A 17,442-nucleotide genomic window follows, 5' to 3' on the forward strand; every position below is an offset into this window, starting at 1 on the left:
GCAGCTGATCTTAGTTTGGATTTTATTGCTGCATTGACACATGCTGATTCTGCCACTTCATTACATTTTGCTTAACCCTAAAGAACTCCAATGGGCAGGGACTAGGTCCTCTTCGTTTTCCAATACTCTTCATGCCTAGCAATGTCTAGCCAAAGGTGCCCCCAAATGGCCTCACCTTAGCTCAAGGAAACAAGGCTCACAGGATTCATGTTTTGTTGTTTTATGATTTTTCTCTGAGAGAAGAGATAATCATGGCTGAGCTCAATTGCATGTGTATCAGAGGTTCCTGAGACCACCCCAGGTATGCAGACTTGCTAGAATGCACAGAACTCACCATACAGCTCCTTTCACCACTGATTTGAACGAAAGGATCCAAAACAGAGTGAGCAAAGGAAAAAGGCGCATGGGGTGAAGTCCAGGGAAACTGGGGGAGAGCTTCCAAGAATCCATACTGGAGTCACTCAGGCTGAAACTGGGTCTCCAGCAAAGAGCTGTGACAGCTCATGTGATGTTGTCCACAAGGAAGCTTGTTAATAGTCAGTGCCAATGGCTTTTATGAAACGACTCAGAGGTAGTCCCCACTCCATATATACCAATATCCTGGGCACCTAAGAAGAAAGCAGGGTTCAGCACAAACCAGTGTTTACAGAGTTAATGCAAGCACAGAGAGCTACTGTGATCAGTGCTGGCCATAGTGGGAGTCCCTGAAACCCTAGTTCCCAGACAGCTAACAGCCAACTCATAAATATGTTTCTCAGGATGATCTGCCCACCAGCTCTACCACTTTCCTGCACAGGAATTTTAGCAACCTTTTCTAATGGCTATAAATACCCATTTCTTAAACTGTCCTTTGAACCAGGTTTACCATCTGCTGACTCTCACTCGTTTATAAGTCTTTGACATATACTCACTTAATGAATCATGTGTTCAACTTAATAACTTAGACATAACTCATGAAGACTAAAGTCTAGCCAAAATTAGTAACTAAAAAACAACTTAATATAAAGACCAATATATATCAATATCAGTGTCTCAGTGGCTATTGAAAAGCATGCTTTAAACTAGCATTTTTTGTTGCTTTACTGATCACACTTCTGTCACTTCTAACTCAGGTAATCACATGGCTTTACACTTAAGGCAGACTGGTAGAAAGTATTCTTGAAAACAGGACTAATACAAAAAGATCATTTTTTTCTCTTCAGTCTTACCAACCATTCCATAAAAATAAATGCATCATTAGATGAATATCATTTAAATAGAAGGCATGTTTGCAGAAAAATGGGTAGAAATGAGGTTCTGTAAAGTGAAATGGGTAGAAATGAGGTTCTGTAAAGTGAGGTATGCAAGTGTGTTTTTTCTCATATGTGGAATGTAGATTTAAATACACATATGAGATGGCTGGTATAGAGAAGGGTCTAAGGGGGGAAGGGGAACACGAAAGGGTAATGGGAGAGGGAAAGAGAACTCTCTTATGTTGTCTCTCACACAGAGACATGATTTCAGGTCAGGAGCCTGAGGAGAGGAAAGGCCTGGAGAAAAGCAGAGAGAATGAGACAAGGCAGAGCCGTGGGATGTGGGATGTGTATGAGTGAGGAACAATGACATGGCAGATGTGTCAGAAATTATAATACCCATTCTTTTACAATGTAAACTAGAAAAATGTCAAAAACTGGACGACTCCCATAAAAATGAGAATTCAAAATTCAAGAATATCTTTTACAATCTTAAGTTAACCTTAAAAAATTAAATAGTAATTTTAGTTTCAAATATAGCATGGTATCCTCATTTTTCCAACTATATTATGTTTCAGACATTTTAGAATCATTTAAAATTTATTGCAATAAACATCTTTGTTGTGGGAGAGAGGGCCTGCTTTTTGTCCCGGCCATCCAGCTAGCTTACACTCAAAATAATCACACAGAAATTGTATTAATTAAATCACTGCCTGGCCCACTAGCTCTAACGTCTTATTGGCTAACTCTCACATCTTGATTCAATCCATTTCTAATAATCTGTATGTCACCACGAGGGTGGCTTACCGGGAAAGATTCAGCATGTCTGACCGGGCATCTCCATGGCGGCTCTCTCTCACTCTCTCCTTCCCAGCATTCAGTTCTGTTTACTCTGCCTACCTAAGTGCTGCCCCATCAAAGGGCCAATGCAGTTTCTTTATTCAACCAAAGAAAGCAACACATAGACAGAAGAACCTCCTACACCACATCTTCCTCTATTTTGTGAGTTGCATTTTAAAATCAGAATTTTACAAACATCCATATGTAATGGTACCAAACAAAAATCAAAGTATTCAAGCTTTATTGTAGTAGAAGGGAACACAGTGCTGGCACCACTAAAGTATGCATAAGAAAGGTAAGTAGCTCTTGAATAAAAAAAATAGGTACTATTTTAATGGGAAAAGTATCAACGATAAAAGGAAGGAAAAAATTTTCCAAACAGCAGCTAATACTTTTGTCACAATTTGTGTAGTTGTGCAAAGACATCATTAAATAAATACTTATTTACAAAATAAAAGACATAAACCCTAATGTATCTGGGTCTTTGATTTACTATCATTCTTCCAATCTTCTGGGAGAATTAGAGTGCATAGCAATCACAAGTGTGATTCTAGTGAACTACAGTTGACAGCTTGTCAATCAAGTCATCAATAGTGCAAACAAGCAAGTGAATATCTGCTTTTTCCTTCATCCTGTGGTCACTGTTTTTCCGAAGGATGACGTCTACATCTGGGCTGACAATTCGGTCAGCGACCTGCAGAGACATGTGCCAAGGTATTATGTTGTCCTTCATGCCATGGAGCAAGCGCACTGGGCAGGTCACAGGAATGGGGCTATGTAACAAGCAATGGTGTTCCGCTTCTTTAATGAAACTGTATGGAACATGGTAAAATCCTTCTTCATTATATTTAGATGGTAAGGTCCATTCCCCTTTCACTTCTATTTCCTTTTGCGCCTAGGAGGAAAAATAGAAACATGAATATAAATAATGCCAGTAGCAAACTTGAAGAGTCTGAGAAAGGCAGTCCTTAAGCGAAAGAGCAGAGGCAACACAGGAGCAACAAGAGTGATCATCAAACATTGGGCCAGGTGGGACACACGCTTTTAAACTCAGGACCAGGCAGAGGCAGGTAGATCTGTCAGTTTGAGGCCAGTCTGTTCTACAAAGTTCATGTTCTAGGCCAACCAGAGTAACATAGAGAGACCCCATCAAAAGAAAACAAAAATTAATTACAGCATGCAAGGCACATAATTACTCTACTTTTATAAAAGAAATAAGACTTACAGTTAAATGTCATATTCAATGTCCAAAGACAGAACTGTTTGAGCCAGCAATCAAACTCAAACTCAGATTTCCCTACCATACAAGTTTTTTTTTTTTAAAGATTTATTTATTTATTATGTATACAACATTCTGCCTCCATGTATGCCTTCAGAGGGCGACAGATCTCATTACAGATGGTTGTGAGCCACCATGTGGTTGCTGGGAATTGAACTCAGGACCTCTGGAAGAGCAGCCAGTGCTCTTAACCACTGAGCCATCTCTCCAGCCCCCCATACAAGTTCTTATATCAAGGTCTACTTTACCCCAACTTGAAAGGGAAGCTGGAAGGGGAGAAAAGTACAGCAATTTCTGGATATTGGTCCCAAGACAGTGATGTTTATACAAAGTAAATCTTAGAGTAATTGTTTTTGAAATTTCAAAACAATTACTCACGTAATTTAGGTTGAAAGAAAGTTTTTAAACTGCATAGCTTCTATCTGTCGACATTCTAGGGATGAGAATTTACTGGTTTTTGGATAACACAGAAAGAACCTTAGAAATGCTCCTGAAAACTGAACAATAATACTTCTATAGAGTCTGATAAAATGAAACATTAACATATTATTTGAGTATTTTTATATTATTTGTGTTCAATAATTTTTCTAATTAAAAATTGGAATTTTCGGGCTGAAGGGATGGCTCAGCAGTTAAAAATGCTTCCAGATCTTGCATAAGACCCAGCTCAGTTCTCTGAACCCACAATGGGCACCTCATGGTCTGCACCTCCAGCTCCAAGGGATCTGACATCCTCTTTAGGCCTTCATGGGCACCACACTAACTGCACATACCTGCACACATATGTACCGGCACACACACAGTTCAAAATAAAATTTTTCAAAATTTGGAATTTTCTATGCAAAATAGAAAACACATAAAAGTACATTAAAAATCATTATAATCCCACCTTAGGGCTATATCATTATTATTCTGACTTACTTTCTTTCAATAGTTTTCCAACTGTTTTTTTAAAGTTTATAACATGTAAAACATATTATCAATTATATATTTACATAGTTTTCTATGCTTTTTACTTATTTAGTAAATGTATGCTTTTTAAACTTCCAAAAAAGATTTTAAATGCTTATAAATTTCTATTTCCACAGTATTGAAAAAAAATTGATAAAATTTTGTAAATCTGAAAAATATATGAATCCACATTAGTCTCACAAATCCAAAACAAGCTTTTAAAGCAAAAATGACAGGTTTCTTTATATGGAGGCAACTTGTTTATTCCTAGCAGGCCAGTCCACTCAGAAACTATATTATTTGCATAGTTTGGCTAATAGCTTAAGCGTATTTCTGGCTAACTCAGATCTTAAGTTAGCTCATTTCTATTAATCTGTGTATCGCCACGTTGCTGTTCTGTCTTTTGTGGCAGTGCCTACATGGTGGCGTCCAATGACTCCACCTTCTTTCTCCCAGTAGTGAGTTTGGTTTTCCCACACAGCTCTATTCTGGTAAGTCACAGGCCAAAACAGCTTTATTCATTATCCAATGAAAGCAACGCATACACAGAACAACTTCCCACACCAGTTGTTCTCAAGCAACACTGTACCGTACTCCAGTAATGAAAACTTTGCTCCACCTATGCTAATTATGAGCATACTCAATTAGTTAAGTTTCATTTTAAGCATCCCTGATCCCCACTTGTTATCTGGCCTCAAACTGAAGGTATATAGTTCATTTGAAGAACAAAGTTTTTTTCCAACTAAACTCTAAAAAAGTTTTACAATAAGTAAGATAGCATTACCCAGAGAATATAGTGATATTTTGTTTGTTTTTAACAAATAAAGCTTGCCTGAAGATCAGAGAGCAGAGCTAAGCCAGTAGAGGCCAGTTAGTGGTGGCACACACCTTTACTCCCAGGACTCAGAGGACAGACAGATCTGTTAGTTCAAGGCCACCCTGGGCTACACAAAACTGGTCCTGTCTAAAAGAGAAACAGAGCTCACACAATGATAATCCCAGGACTTGGAATCACATGTCTTTAATCCCAGAACTAGGGAAGTGGACAGAGGAGTGATATGGCTGGGTGGAGAGAGGACTATAAGGCAGGAGACAGGAGCTCAATGCAGTATAGGCAGTCTGAGGAGCAGCTCAGTCTGAGGTCAGTATTCTCTCCTTTGGTCTGAGCATTGGTAGGGGTGAGAACTTTCTAGGGGCTGGCCGCTTTACTTCTCTGATCTTCAGCATTAACCCCTGTATCTAACTCGGGGCTTTTATTATTAATACCAATTAGAATTTGTGCTATAAGAGAAACTATATAGGATACATGCATGAGTTGTACTATAAGAAGAAACTTTACTAAGGCAATATGGTTTTTAGCTGCTTAGATTCCAAATGCCGATGAACTTTGAGATCCTCTAAAGCATGAAGAAGACAGTGATGACAGACAGTTCTTTCTAGATAATAATGAGAAACTCTGCACATAATAGCCCTAAGCTTTGGAAAGTTGGCAAAGCTTCCCACTCTGGCTCTCTTGACACCTTAGGGCTAGTGATGAATGGGGAGGCAGTGTTCTCAGTGTCCCTGTACTTTCCTCTGTGCTGTTCAATTTTGCAACAGCTTGACAAAAGCTAGTCATTTGGGAAGAGGGTCTGTCAACTGAGAAAATGCTTCCCTACTACTGGCCTACAGGCAAGTCTATAGGGCCTTTTACTGGTCAATAACTGATGATCAACTCACTGTAGCTGGTGACAAACCTAAGCAGAAGGTCCTGAACTGTGAAGGAAGCATGATGAGCACCCCAGGAGCAAGCAAGGAAGAAGCATGTCTCTGTGGCTTTTGCTTCAGTTCCTGCTTTCAGGTCCTGTCCTGACTTTTCCCCAGTGACAGGGTGTGACCTGCGAGTTGTAAGATGAGATAAACCCTTTCTTTCCTCCCTAAGTTGTTTTTGGTCATGGAGTTTTATCTCAGCAATACTAACCCCACATCTAACAATTGATTTTTAATTTCTACCTTATCCACATGCTGAACAATCTAGTTACATATATGTGCAAAGAATGTGCATAGATCTTGTAATTTATAATAAGTCAAAACAAACAAACAAGCAAAGGTGTTTAAGGAACTCCTTTTCAAGCTATAATACCCTCAAGAAAATTTCCTATCATGAAAAGCATTGCACTGCATTGGTGGGTCAAAAGGTGTTGTGGAATAATCTTTCTGTACAGAAATGTTACTCTGATTTGTTTAACACAAAGCTAAACGGCCAATAACCAGGCAGGATTTCCGGAGCAGCAACAACTCTGAGAAGAAGGCAGAGTCACCTATGAAGGCAGAAGGAACAGACATTCAAGAAAAGAGGTAAAAGCCACAAGTCATATGGCAAAACACAGATGAATAGAAATGAATAAATGAAATTATAAGAACTATTTAGAAAAAAGCCAAAGCTGGCTGCTGAGCTTTCATAATTAATAAGAAGTCTCCATGTCATTTATTTAGGAGCTGGCTGGTCAGACAGAGAAAGACTGGCAACAAAGAGCATGAAGCAATGGGTCAGTTTCAGATTCACAAAGAAGAAACAGTAGGAAAAACTCAAGCAATGAGAAAAAAAAAAGAGTGAAAAAAATCCAGACATCAGAGACAAGTACAGGGAAGACCAATGCTGTACTTTAGCTCTGACAGAAACTATCAGGACTCCCATGAGGTAAGTTTATATGCAAGCGTGCAGAACCTCAGGTGACATTCCTCAGGAACACTGTTCATTGCTGGTTTACTTAAAAAAAAAAAAGCACTGTGTGTGTTGCTTATGTATATGCCTGTCTGCCGTATGTACCAGTGCGCATGCACATGAAGGTCAGGAGAGGGGCAGGGGTGTCTTCTGTCATTCTCCACTTTTAGTCCTTTTGCAGCTATGTCTAACCTCTGAACTTGATGCTCATGCTTTCTCAGACTAGCAATTCTTAATGATCTTCCTCTTCGAACTGGGCCTGTAGATGTTTATGAGAACACCTGACTTGTTAATAGGGAGCTAGAATCTTTTTTGTTTGTTAGGTAAATGGAATAAAAAAAATAAAGCTAAAATAGAAAGTATGCAGCATGACTTCACTGACGTGGCTTACGTATTTGACAGAATGTTTACAAGGAGCCATGAGAAAAGGAAACCTTAGACAAGAGACTGCACAAAAGAGCAGCAAAGACAAAAGATGGGTCACTATAGTAAGACAGACGCAGCCGGTGCATATGCCCAGAGAGAAAAGGCAGAAGAATGTTAGAAGGCAGTCACTGGGGTTGCCAAACGGCTCATGACTTACCTCAACAGGAAGTGCATGGAACTGTGTCACCAGGGCATCTGCAGCAGTAGCTATACCAATAAGAGCTACGACCTTTTCAGGCCTTGCAATTGCAGCATGCAGCATGAGCCATCCACCAAGGCTAGATCCGACCAGTATCTAAAAACAAATATGGATGGCGTTCAACAAGATTCTCATACTAGTCTATAAAGAGAATGGCTTAACAGAAATGTATGGATTTTATATTTAACATATCCATGTGGATCCTAGACTTTTAATATGGAACACAAAGTAAAATTTAATTATAACTACTGTAACAGTTTTTTGTTTTTCTTTTTTTATTCTCCTGTGTAGTTCTTGCTGTGCTGGAACTTGCTTTGCAGACCAGTTTGGCCTCAAACTTAGAAATCTGCCTACCTCTGCCTCTCAATATAACTTTTGCAAAGTCATTATGTCTATAATATAGAACTATGAAAACAAAAAACTATTTAATGAGAAGTAAAGTGGTTACTGCTTATTAGAAAGTAAAATAGAACAATTTTTAAATCAAACTTGTTTATCAAAATTGTAACTGACAAAATATTATCTGGTGCGGGAGAATTATCTGTATTCTGTCAATCATATTTTAATAAAACGCTGATTGGCCAGGCAGGCAGTATAGGCGGGAAAGCCAGACAGGAAGTAGGGGTGGAGCAAAGAGACTGGGAGTATTCTGGAAACAGAAGCTCTCTCTCAGCCATTCCTGTGCAGACCACGGAAGAAGCAACATGTAAGCTGTCACACTGAGAAAGGTAATGAGCCCATGTGGCTAACGTAGATAAGAATAATGGGGTAACATAAGTTATAAGAGCTAATAAGTAGCCTGACCTAATGAGCCAATCAGTTTATAATGTTATGGAGTCCTGTGTGTGATTTTTTCGTTGGGAGTTGCCAGTTGTGGGGTACCGGGTGGGACAGAAACCCCAACAGGCCGGCCCCCTCATACTACATATGGCGCCAACGTGGATAACTGAATCCACATAAAGCGTGAGAAAGCTTGGGAAAGAATAGAGTAAAGCATGTTTTCTTGGTAGCAGCAATTTCTCAGGTCTGATCTGTTTGCTAGAGCAAGCAAGCACTCTCATCTAAGGGAGGCTTCCTGACTCAGCCTTGGCTGCAAAACCTTGCAGCTCATTGGGAGGTCCTGCCACGAAACACTTGGATGCTGTTGGTGGAGAGCTGAGCGCATGCTTTTCGGTCGTAGCAGGAAAAAAGCTGTGCTGTTTTGAAGTGCCGGCTTTCTGGGCTGTCCTGCCAGGACAAACTCTGACTCTTGCAGGCAGGCAGTCCGACTGAGTGTGGTCTGTGAGCAGAATGATGCAGCTTGCTTGCTAGCAAGGACCTTGAAACACGACAAGTTGTGGCAGTGAACACAGCTGTGGCTGGTATCTCAGCTATGAGTCTGGAAAGCTAAGGAATGAGCTGGATCTAGCTGTCAAAGCCACGGCTTCCCATATTGCTTTGTAAATTAAAGGCTCATGTGGTCAGAAAAAGAGAGATAAACAGTAAAGAGAGATTCAAAGATGAAGAAAACCTCTAAATGGTGTACAGTGTGTATATGCAGGCTAAAAGTTAAAGTTCTTAAAGTTAAAAGGAAAGAAAGAGAGTAGTTGGGTGTGGTGGTACACACCTTTAATCCCAATGCCTGGGAGGCAGAGGCATATTGACCTCTGTGACTTCAAGGGGTAGAGGTAGATTGACCTCTGTGACCTCAAGGTGTGGTAGTACACGCCTTTAATCCCAATGCCTGGGAGGCAGAGACAGATCTCTGTGAGTTCAAGGTGTGGTAGCATACACCTTTAATCCCAGCACTGGGGAGGCAGAGACAGGAGGATCTCTGTGAGTTCAAAGACAGCCTGGTCTACAGAGTTATTCCAGGACAAAGATATACAGAGAACCTGTCTCAAAAAGTAAAAGTAAAAATAAAAGAAATAGAAGTTAAAATAAAGATGGAAAATACACAGAGAATCTTGATACCGTATGTTATTATGCTCTCTTTGAATTGTTTGAATGCTGAGGAAGGAGCAACAGCTGCTAAAAGACTTTTGTTTATAAATGCTGCTGAATTAATCCAATATAGATATTTTGAAAATACCTTGGCTTCAAAACTGAAGTCAAAAGGTATGTTACTTTGGAGAAGAGATTTTGTTTTTGTTTCCACAGAAAACGAGAGGCTTTGGATTTATTCTGAGTTAAGAAAAATCCAGTATGATCAAGGAAGGCCACCTGAGAAATCTCCGACAGGAACAGATGGCCCAGATGTCTGAGTTCTTCATCCGGAACAGGTTCAAGACTGCTGCCTGAGATGATCAAGACTCACAGGATACTCCAGTCAGGACTTGATGATAATTCTAAATTTTCTTTAGGTCCCCTTAAGACTATCAGCGCCCCCAACCAGCAGGAAGTAGCCTGAAATACTACGCCCACGTTCCCAACAAATGGATTATGGGTATTTTCCTTTGTTTAAAAAAAAAAAAAGAGGGAAATGGTGCGGGAGAATTATCTGTATTCTGTCAATCATATTTTAATAAAACGCTGATTGGCCAGGCAGGCAGTATAGGCGGGAAAGCCAGACAGGAAGTAGGGGTGGAGCAAAGAGACTGGGAGTATTCTGGAAACAGAAGCTCTCTCTCAGCCATTCCTGTGCAGACCACGGAAGAAGCAACATGTAAGCTGTCACACTGAGAAAGGTAATGAGCCCATGTGGCTAACGTAGATAAGAATAATGGGGTAACATAAGTTATAAGAGCTAATAAGTAGCCTGACCTAATGAGCCAATCAGTTTATAATGTTATGGAGTCCTGTGTGTGATTTTTTCGTTGGGAGTTGCCAGTTGTGGGGTACCGGGTGGGACAGAAACCCCAACAGGCCGGCCCCCTCATACTACAATTATCAGTTGATAAAGAAACAAATCAAACATTACTCAAGTCAAAAATCATTCTACCTAACAAAAACAGTTACCTGTGGCCCTTCAGCTACATCATCAAGTATAGAGAGTACATCCTTTCTCCATTTCCCCACTGTACATTCTTCTAAGTTACCATCTGAATTTCCAATTCCTGAGTAGTCGAACCTGAAAGAAGGGAAAATATATATTTATACCTAAATGTCTGTATGTGGACATTTGTCCATGACTGCTTCTTTGATTTTTAAAGCAAAATAGGACATTCTTCATTACTATAGTGACAAAACCACAGCAGAACATCACTCAACATTCATTCTAGCAAATACTACTGGTAACTTCCAAGTACCTCTCACGTCAATCACTTTCTTACCTGTTCTACTGCTACCTTTAGTACGTTATTATCTCAACTGTCATTGCTGTATTTCATCCTCATAGCCTATTCCCACAGAGTAGTCAGAATGATCCTTTTAAATAAAATATCAGCATACATGTTTTGTATATTTAATAAAACTCAAAGCCCTTACCATACTTCCCTGACTACCACCACTCTGACCTCAGTTTCTAGAGCTCTCTTTCCCTTCCCATTGAATTCTGTCACTCCTGAAGTTAGAGATGTGAGCCATTCACATTCCTGCACCATGGACTTTCACCTCTGCTTGGCACACCTCTACCTCCAGATGTCCATTAGATATCCCTCGAATCACTCACTCCTTCAGCTCGAACACTGGAGCTCATGGAAAGCTGCTCTCATCATTCCCACACTAAAACTGCTTCTTTCACAGCTCTATGCTCTACTACTGTTTTATTGTCTTCCTAGCAATTACTGCTACGTAGTTCTAGAGTCAACTTCATCATGAACTCTTCCTTCTAAATTTCCCCAGGGAACCAAGTTCAAAGGCCGTCTAATCTCTCCGTTTTACCTTTTCTTCAATAAATTATGAAGTACCGTATCATGTCCCCAAGTTATCAAAATCCCCAGTCATTTGGAACTACTCCCAATTCCTGGCTGAACCCCTTTATAACTATGAACTTTTGCCTGCTATTCCACTGCCTAGAAAACTCCCCACCAAACTTCTCGCCACTCTTTACGTCACATCCCTTCATTTGGAGAACTTTTCCTCATTCAGTACCTGTGCTGGAGAGACAGGAGCTCCCTGGCCAGTCAGTCTAGCCTACTTGGCAAGCTTCAAAGCACTGAGAAACCTTGTCTCTGACAACAGGGTGAATGACTCCTGAAAAGTACCAACCAAGGTCATCTCCTGGCTTCCGCATGCATGCACACAAGCATGCATGGTCATGTTCACACATTTGGAAGGCTGCTTTATACTCACCACTACTACAATGCTACACAAAAAGAACTTAAGAAAATCTATGGTGAAAGAGCTATAGTTCATAAATACATATTTATATAGCATCCAATATGCAGAAAACTACATTATGCCTGGAACTGGCTATAGCTCAATCTGAAATGAAATTCAAGAACTAGTAAAACGGTGATTCCTATTTTTATATATGTTTTGCTGTAGGTGTGGATGTGTTCCCATGTGTGGGGGTGTATACAGCACATGCACACATTTGCAGGGGCCAGAGGCTGACATCCAGTCTCTTCCTTGATCACTCTCCACTTTATACACTGAATCCGAGGCTCACTTTGCAGCTTGCTTAGGAGATTTCATTCTCTGCCTGATTCCTGGTGGGCGGCCACACCCACCCTGCTTTTCTGTGGACTGGATTCAGAGAGCCCAACTCTGAGCCCCACACTTGCATAGAAAGTGCTTTATTCACTGGGCCATCTGCCCAGTCCTAAAATGCTCATTTCTTTATTAAATTATTTTTCAGACAAAAAAAGCAATGACAGCAATATTTCTGATTGTTTGTATATTCTCCTCAGAGGTCTCTCTCCATAGAACTGCCCTTCTACCCACATCTTTATTTTCTTTCAGAGTTCCTTGTCTTGTCCATCCATTTCCCTCCGCAGTGTCTCTCACCTTAGGTAATTTCTTTTTTGAATCACATTCTGATGAGTACTTCTGCCTAATAACCTCCAAATATTTTCATTCCTTGCTTAAGGGCAAGTACAATGTTTCACTATTAATATATTATTAAGCTCTAGTCTTCAAAGTAAGTTAAATCAAGAGATTTTAAAATATATTTGAGAATGGAAAGAAATAAATTTGCTAGTCTGAACAAAGGAATTAGACTAAATCCCTCTGAAAGACAAAATTTCTGCAAGTATACTGAACAGATAATGTCTAAAAGTTTTATATGGAGGGGCTGGAGAGATGGCTCAGAGGTTAAGGGCACTGCCAGCTCTTCCAAAGGTTCTGGGTTCGATTCCCTGCAACCACATGGTGGCTCACAACCATCTGTAATGAGATCTGGTGCCCTCTTCTGGCCTGAGGGCATACACACAGACAGAATATTGTATACATAATAAATAAAAACCTTTGTTTTTTAAAAAAGTTTTATATAGAGCTGTATTTTCTAGAATTATTGAACGAATATTAATGAGATGTTTTTAAACATTTAAATGAATAGATTTTTAGGATGTGAGCACTAGGAAAAAAACTCAGAAATTATCTTTGGTCCAGCTTTCTTTTACTCGATAACAAACTTGTGTCTACTGTGTGTTATTGATTTGTTTCATCAGTTACTGAAAGAATTCTGCCCTCAATCCTTATTTCTTCAATTCTACATCAATATTTTCCCCATTAAATTATATCCCCTTCTTAAAATTAAAATATCAAAAAATTGATAAACCTAACAAATTCAGTTATATGAATACATTTTTATTAAGATATCTGAGTGAAAAGGAAGAAACAAATATAAAATTAAGTTTTAACTAAACATAAACCTTGTTTATGCTCACATACATTTAGATAATGTAAGTAAAAGAAAACAGAAATGTAAATTACACGACATCAATCTTTCAATGTTATATTACTTTTAAAAATACTTTTTTGTGTGTGAGTTTTGCTAGGGATTGGATCCAGGATTTTGTGCTAAACACAAGCTCTAACCCTGAGCTATATACTCTTAGTTCTAAATATCTATTTTAGAAAGTAATAAAACAGTGATCAAATACATTCTACATCCTTAGTAGAAAATCCATCAACACAAGTGATTACAAGAAACCCAATGAGCATATATGTTTTTGCCACACAGATTACTTTATGTTTAGAACTTAGTTGGTAGTTCCCTTATGGAACGCTTTTCTGCCATCTAGCCAGCATGGCACAAAGACCTTAAAGACTCTAAACTACAAGATGAAAGTCTGTACACTACTGAAATAAATTCATCTACTAAAATGCTGGCATTTACTTGAGTTGGCTCTATTATAATGCTAAATGATAATATATTCTCTGATATGTATTGTTCCTACCTTATACAGGCGTGACCTAGAGATTTGCAAAACTCCTCAATTGCCAGTGCCTTTTCACCATTCATATCAGAAAGATAGCCCGGGATGAAGATAATTCCTGGGTTTTTGCCTTTTAGCTTCTTATAAGCCAGGCTTGGAAGGTCTGGTCGGTTAAGGAAAGAGAGTGATACCTTTTGTCTGCAAGCTAAACAAAGTACACAAAACATGAATTATAGTTTCAAAATTTATTTTGGAAAATCACATTTTCAAATCTTAACTTTAACTCATTGCATTTGATAGGAAAATCAAAATAGGCTTTGAGCATGAGATATTTAGTTTTAAAGTTTTATCAAAATTTACTTTCTTAGAGCAAGGACCAATCATACTTTTCCAAAGTACACAATGAGGTAGAAAGTTCAATGAAACAAAAGACAGGCTCAACAACAACAAAAAAATATCTTCATGTTGACACCACGTGATTATCCTGGACAGTAGCATTTAACATTTAGATTTAAATACACCGCTTAGCCTCTCCCTGAAGGGTTGTTTCTGTTTTGTTTTAACAATGTTTCAGGAATTTCACATTTTCTACTTTTGGTCATATAAGTGGGGGAAAAGAAGTACATGCATGCTCTGTCTTTCCCTTTCCTTTGCCTTTACAGAATTATTTCAAATATGAACTGGCAAGGCTGCAGGCACCCACAATGCCATGATTTGGGAAGAGGATGTAAAATACTCCTGAGTTGGGAAAACACTTAGCAAGGAAGCAATGATGGCGGAAGCCCAGGAATGTCAGGAAACAGGGAAGAAGCCACCGCAACTTCCTACCAAATGGAGTTTCAAAAGGTTGTTCCTTTAAAGATAACACTGGATCAAGCAGCACTCTGGAAAAAATTCTTCTCATACAACTCTGTAATCGCTGTGTTTACTTTTGTTGGTTATTTTTTCTGTAAGTGATACACAAAGGGTAATTTAAATATAACAGGAAAAAGTGTGAATCTTACAGGGCTACTCCAGTTCATTGTTTTAATTTCCCCAATATAAAATCAACATTAAAAAAAATCAAAGACAGGCTTGAATATTCTCGAATAGTCATTTTCCCAACCAATAATCTTTTATTTTATTTTTAAAAGTTTTTTTAAAAATTACTTATTTAGTGTAATATACACATACTATGCATATATGGGGAACTCAGGACATGGGCTCTCCCTCCACCTTATAGGTCCAGGTTGCCAGTCTTGGTGGCAAGTGCCTTTACTTGCTGAGCTATCCTTGCTAGCCCTTTTTAAAAAAATAAAATAAAATAAAAATAAATAAAAAATAAATTAAATGACTTGTGGTTGATCTCTCTCATGTGTACTGCTAAATTTTTTCCCATTTTCAATTTGTCCAGTTTGTATTTTTTTCAGTTATTAGAGAGTCTAGAGTGACAGTGCGCACTCACGAGTCACAGGCAGGAAGCAATAGCTAAGAGTTCCAGGTCACCCTTTTCTGCACAGTGAGATTATTATTACACTGCACACAGAGATTCTATAGTGAAACCTTGTGTCACAAACACCAGCAAACCACACATACTCCCCAAGCACACATGAACAATCAAAAGCTTTAAGCTATCGCCTTTACCTGTCTGCCAGGTTCAAAGGTTCAGAGCATGGGAAAATACGCTGAGGTAAAAACTGATGAAAAACAGAGCTACTGGGGATCGGTCTGTGTTGGCCAATAGTCTGTATCAGCAGCAATGTTCACTTCCCATTTCCTTAACTAAACACTCAAATAATCCTTGTATCTCCTTCCAGACATTTCTTCCGAACAAATGAACTGCATCCTAGGCAGTGACCACTGAATTTATGTTTGTGAGCTATTAACACAACATTCAATCTATAAGCCATCTTTATATAATATGGATTAGCTGAAAGCCTGCCGGGTATATATGGTCAATAAACACTGCTGAAGAGATAACGGAAGTTTACTCTTGTTAACGAATTGGCATACCATAGTTTGCTGAGATTACATAATACTCACTTTGTTTTTGGTGTGCGGTGAAAGTTAAACTGGTTACATACGCTAAAATCATGTTACTTTATATAATGACATTACTATTCCAAATACTATGCATCTGCCAACAGCTGTGTGGCAAGGAGCGAAAAAGCACACCAAGGATATCATTCAAGGATAACAATATGTGTGTATATATATATATATATGTTTATATTATATATTGCTCATATAACACATATATTAAATATATTAATATATAAATCATATATTGTGTATATGTAATATTAATCCAAATTTTGGTTTCCATTGTAAAGCAATTACAGTTCTTTTGAGAAGAAAAATCTGATATGAGATTCAAAGACGGCATCTACACATACAAAGAACATGCCTCATTCTGTATGTTGCCTCAAGTCAACCAAGGGCAGGGCTAAGCATTTATCAAAATAACGGTATGGAAAGCTCTAGAGGCAGGTAATAACCAAATACATCACATGCATATCTGAATTTATTTTTTTCTGGTCTTGGCGTTTGATTCAGAGAACGCAAACGCTCCTTAAATCGCTGTGTAAAACGCAGTCAAGGACCTCCAAACGGCCCAGGGCCCCAGCAGAAAGCCGCCTCTGCCAGCCCAACCCCAGAAGTGCTCAGGGTGCCCAGAGAGCCACACAGTAGTTTTGAATGCAGCGCCAAACCCCTCTCGGCGGGCGGGCGGGCGGGCACCAGACGAACGCCGGGCGAGTCCGAGCCCCGCCTTGCTCCAGTACACTAACCTGGCAGCCACCATGCCCGTGGGGGCTTCCGAGCTAGCGACGCGATCGGGCCTCGGTGCCGGCCGAACAACACAGCCGCCCAGCCCCACCTCCGACAGGGTACCCAGGCCGCCATCTTCCCAGCAGCCCCTGCGCCCGCCACAGACCCGCGCCGGACGCGGGGTCCCGAGGTCACGCACGCGCAGTCCGTAGGAAGAGGGGGTGGGGCGGTGGGGAGTAAGGTTACGCTGCGTCGCGCGGGATTTGCGTCTGGAGCGGAGCCGCGTGCGCGCGGTGGTGTCTGCCGGGCCATCTTCTCTTAGGCTGTTTATCTCCCCAAAGGGCGTCTGGCTTGTGACATTGGGGTGGCCTTGGCCGGCTTTCTTCACAGTGAGCTACAGAAATCTCGGCCAGGAGCCAGGGCCGAATTGAATGTTCATAGAAGGGAAACCATGTTTTCATCCCGTGACAAAAATTGCTAGGCTTCTTGCAGTACCAGTCTGTGCGGGCAAGGTTTCCAAGAGGCGACCTTAATCTAAAATTCACATCATTGGAGTAGCATCGGATATTCTTTGCTCTCCCCAAACAAACATTTACTCAGCAGATTGCCAAAAATTCCAATGAGGAGCAGCCACTAGCAAGATACTGGAGACACAGGGCTGCTAGGTGAGTGGCAACCAGCCTTTTGTCAGGCAATCCGGTCATGTTTGTTACAACGCACATAATTCCCGGTACTCTTTAAACTACCACCCCGCGCTTCTGACTGACCTAAATAAAAAGAACACGGGTTCCTAAGGTCGTGTTTACCTTACAGCACCATTT

At 39.9% G+C, this 17,442-nt stretch overlaps 1 protein-coding gene across 1 annotated transcript; it reads right to left on the reverse strand.

Moving 5' to 3' along the window:
• Window positions 1-2,296: 2,296 nt before the first annotated feature.
• Abhd10 (abhydrolase domain containing 10, depalmitoylase) lies at window positions 2,297-16,800 on the reverse strand. Its single transcript, XM_048454353.3, has 5 exons — window positions 16,642-16,800; window positions 13,895-14,078; window positions 10,569-10,680; window positions 7,590-7,727; window positions 2,297-2,967 (listed from the first exon to the last, which is right to left on the reverse strand). Exons 1-5 carry the CDS (start codon window positions 16,754-16,756, stop codon window positions 2,623-2,625), a joined length of 894 nt encoding a protein of 297 aa, XP_048310310.3. The 5' UTR covers window positions 16,757-16,800; the 3' UTR covers window positions 2,297-2,622.
• Between the last annotated feature and the right edge of the window lie 642 nt (window positions 16,801-17,442).

Source organism: Myodes glareolus, chromosome 2, assembly GCF_982192425.1.
Source record: "Myodes glareolus chromosome 2, mMyoGla1.1, whole genome shotgun sequence".
NCBI classification, from domain to species: Eukaryota; Metazoa; Chordata; class Mammalia; order Rodentia; family Cricetidae; genus Myodes; species Myodes glareolus.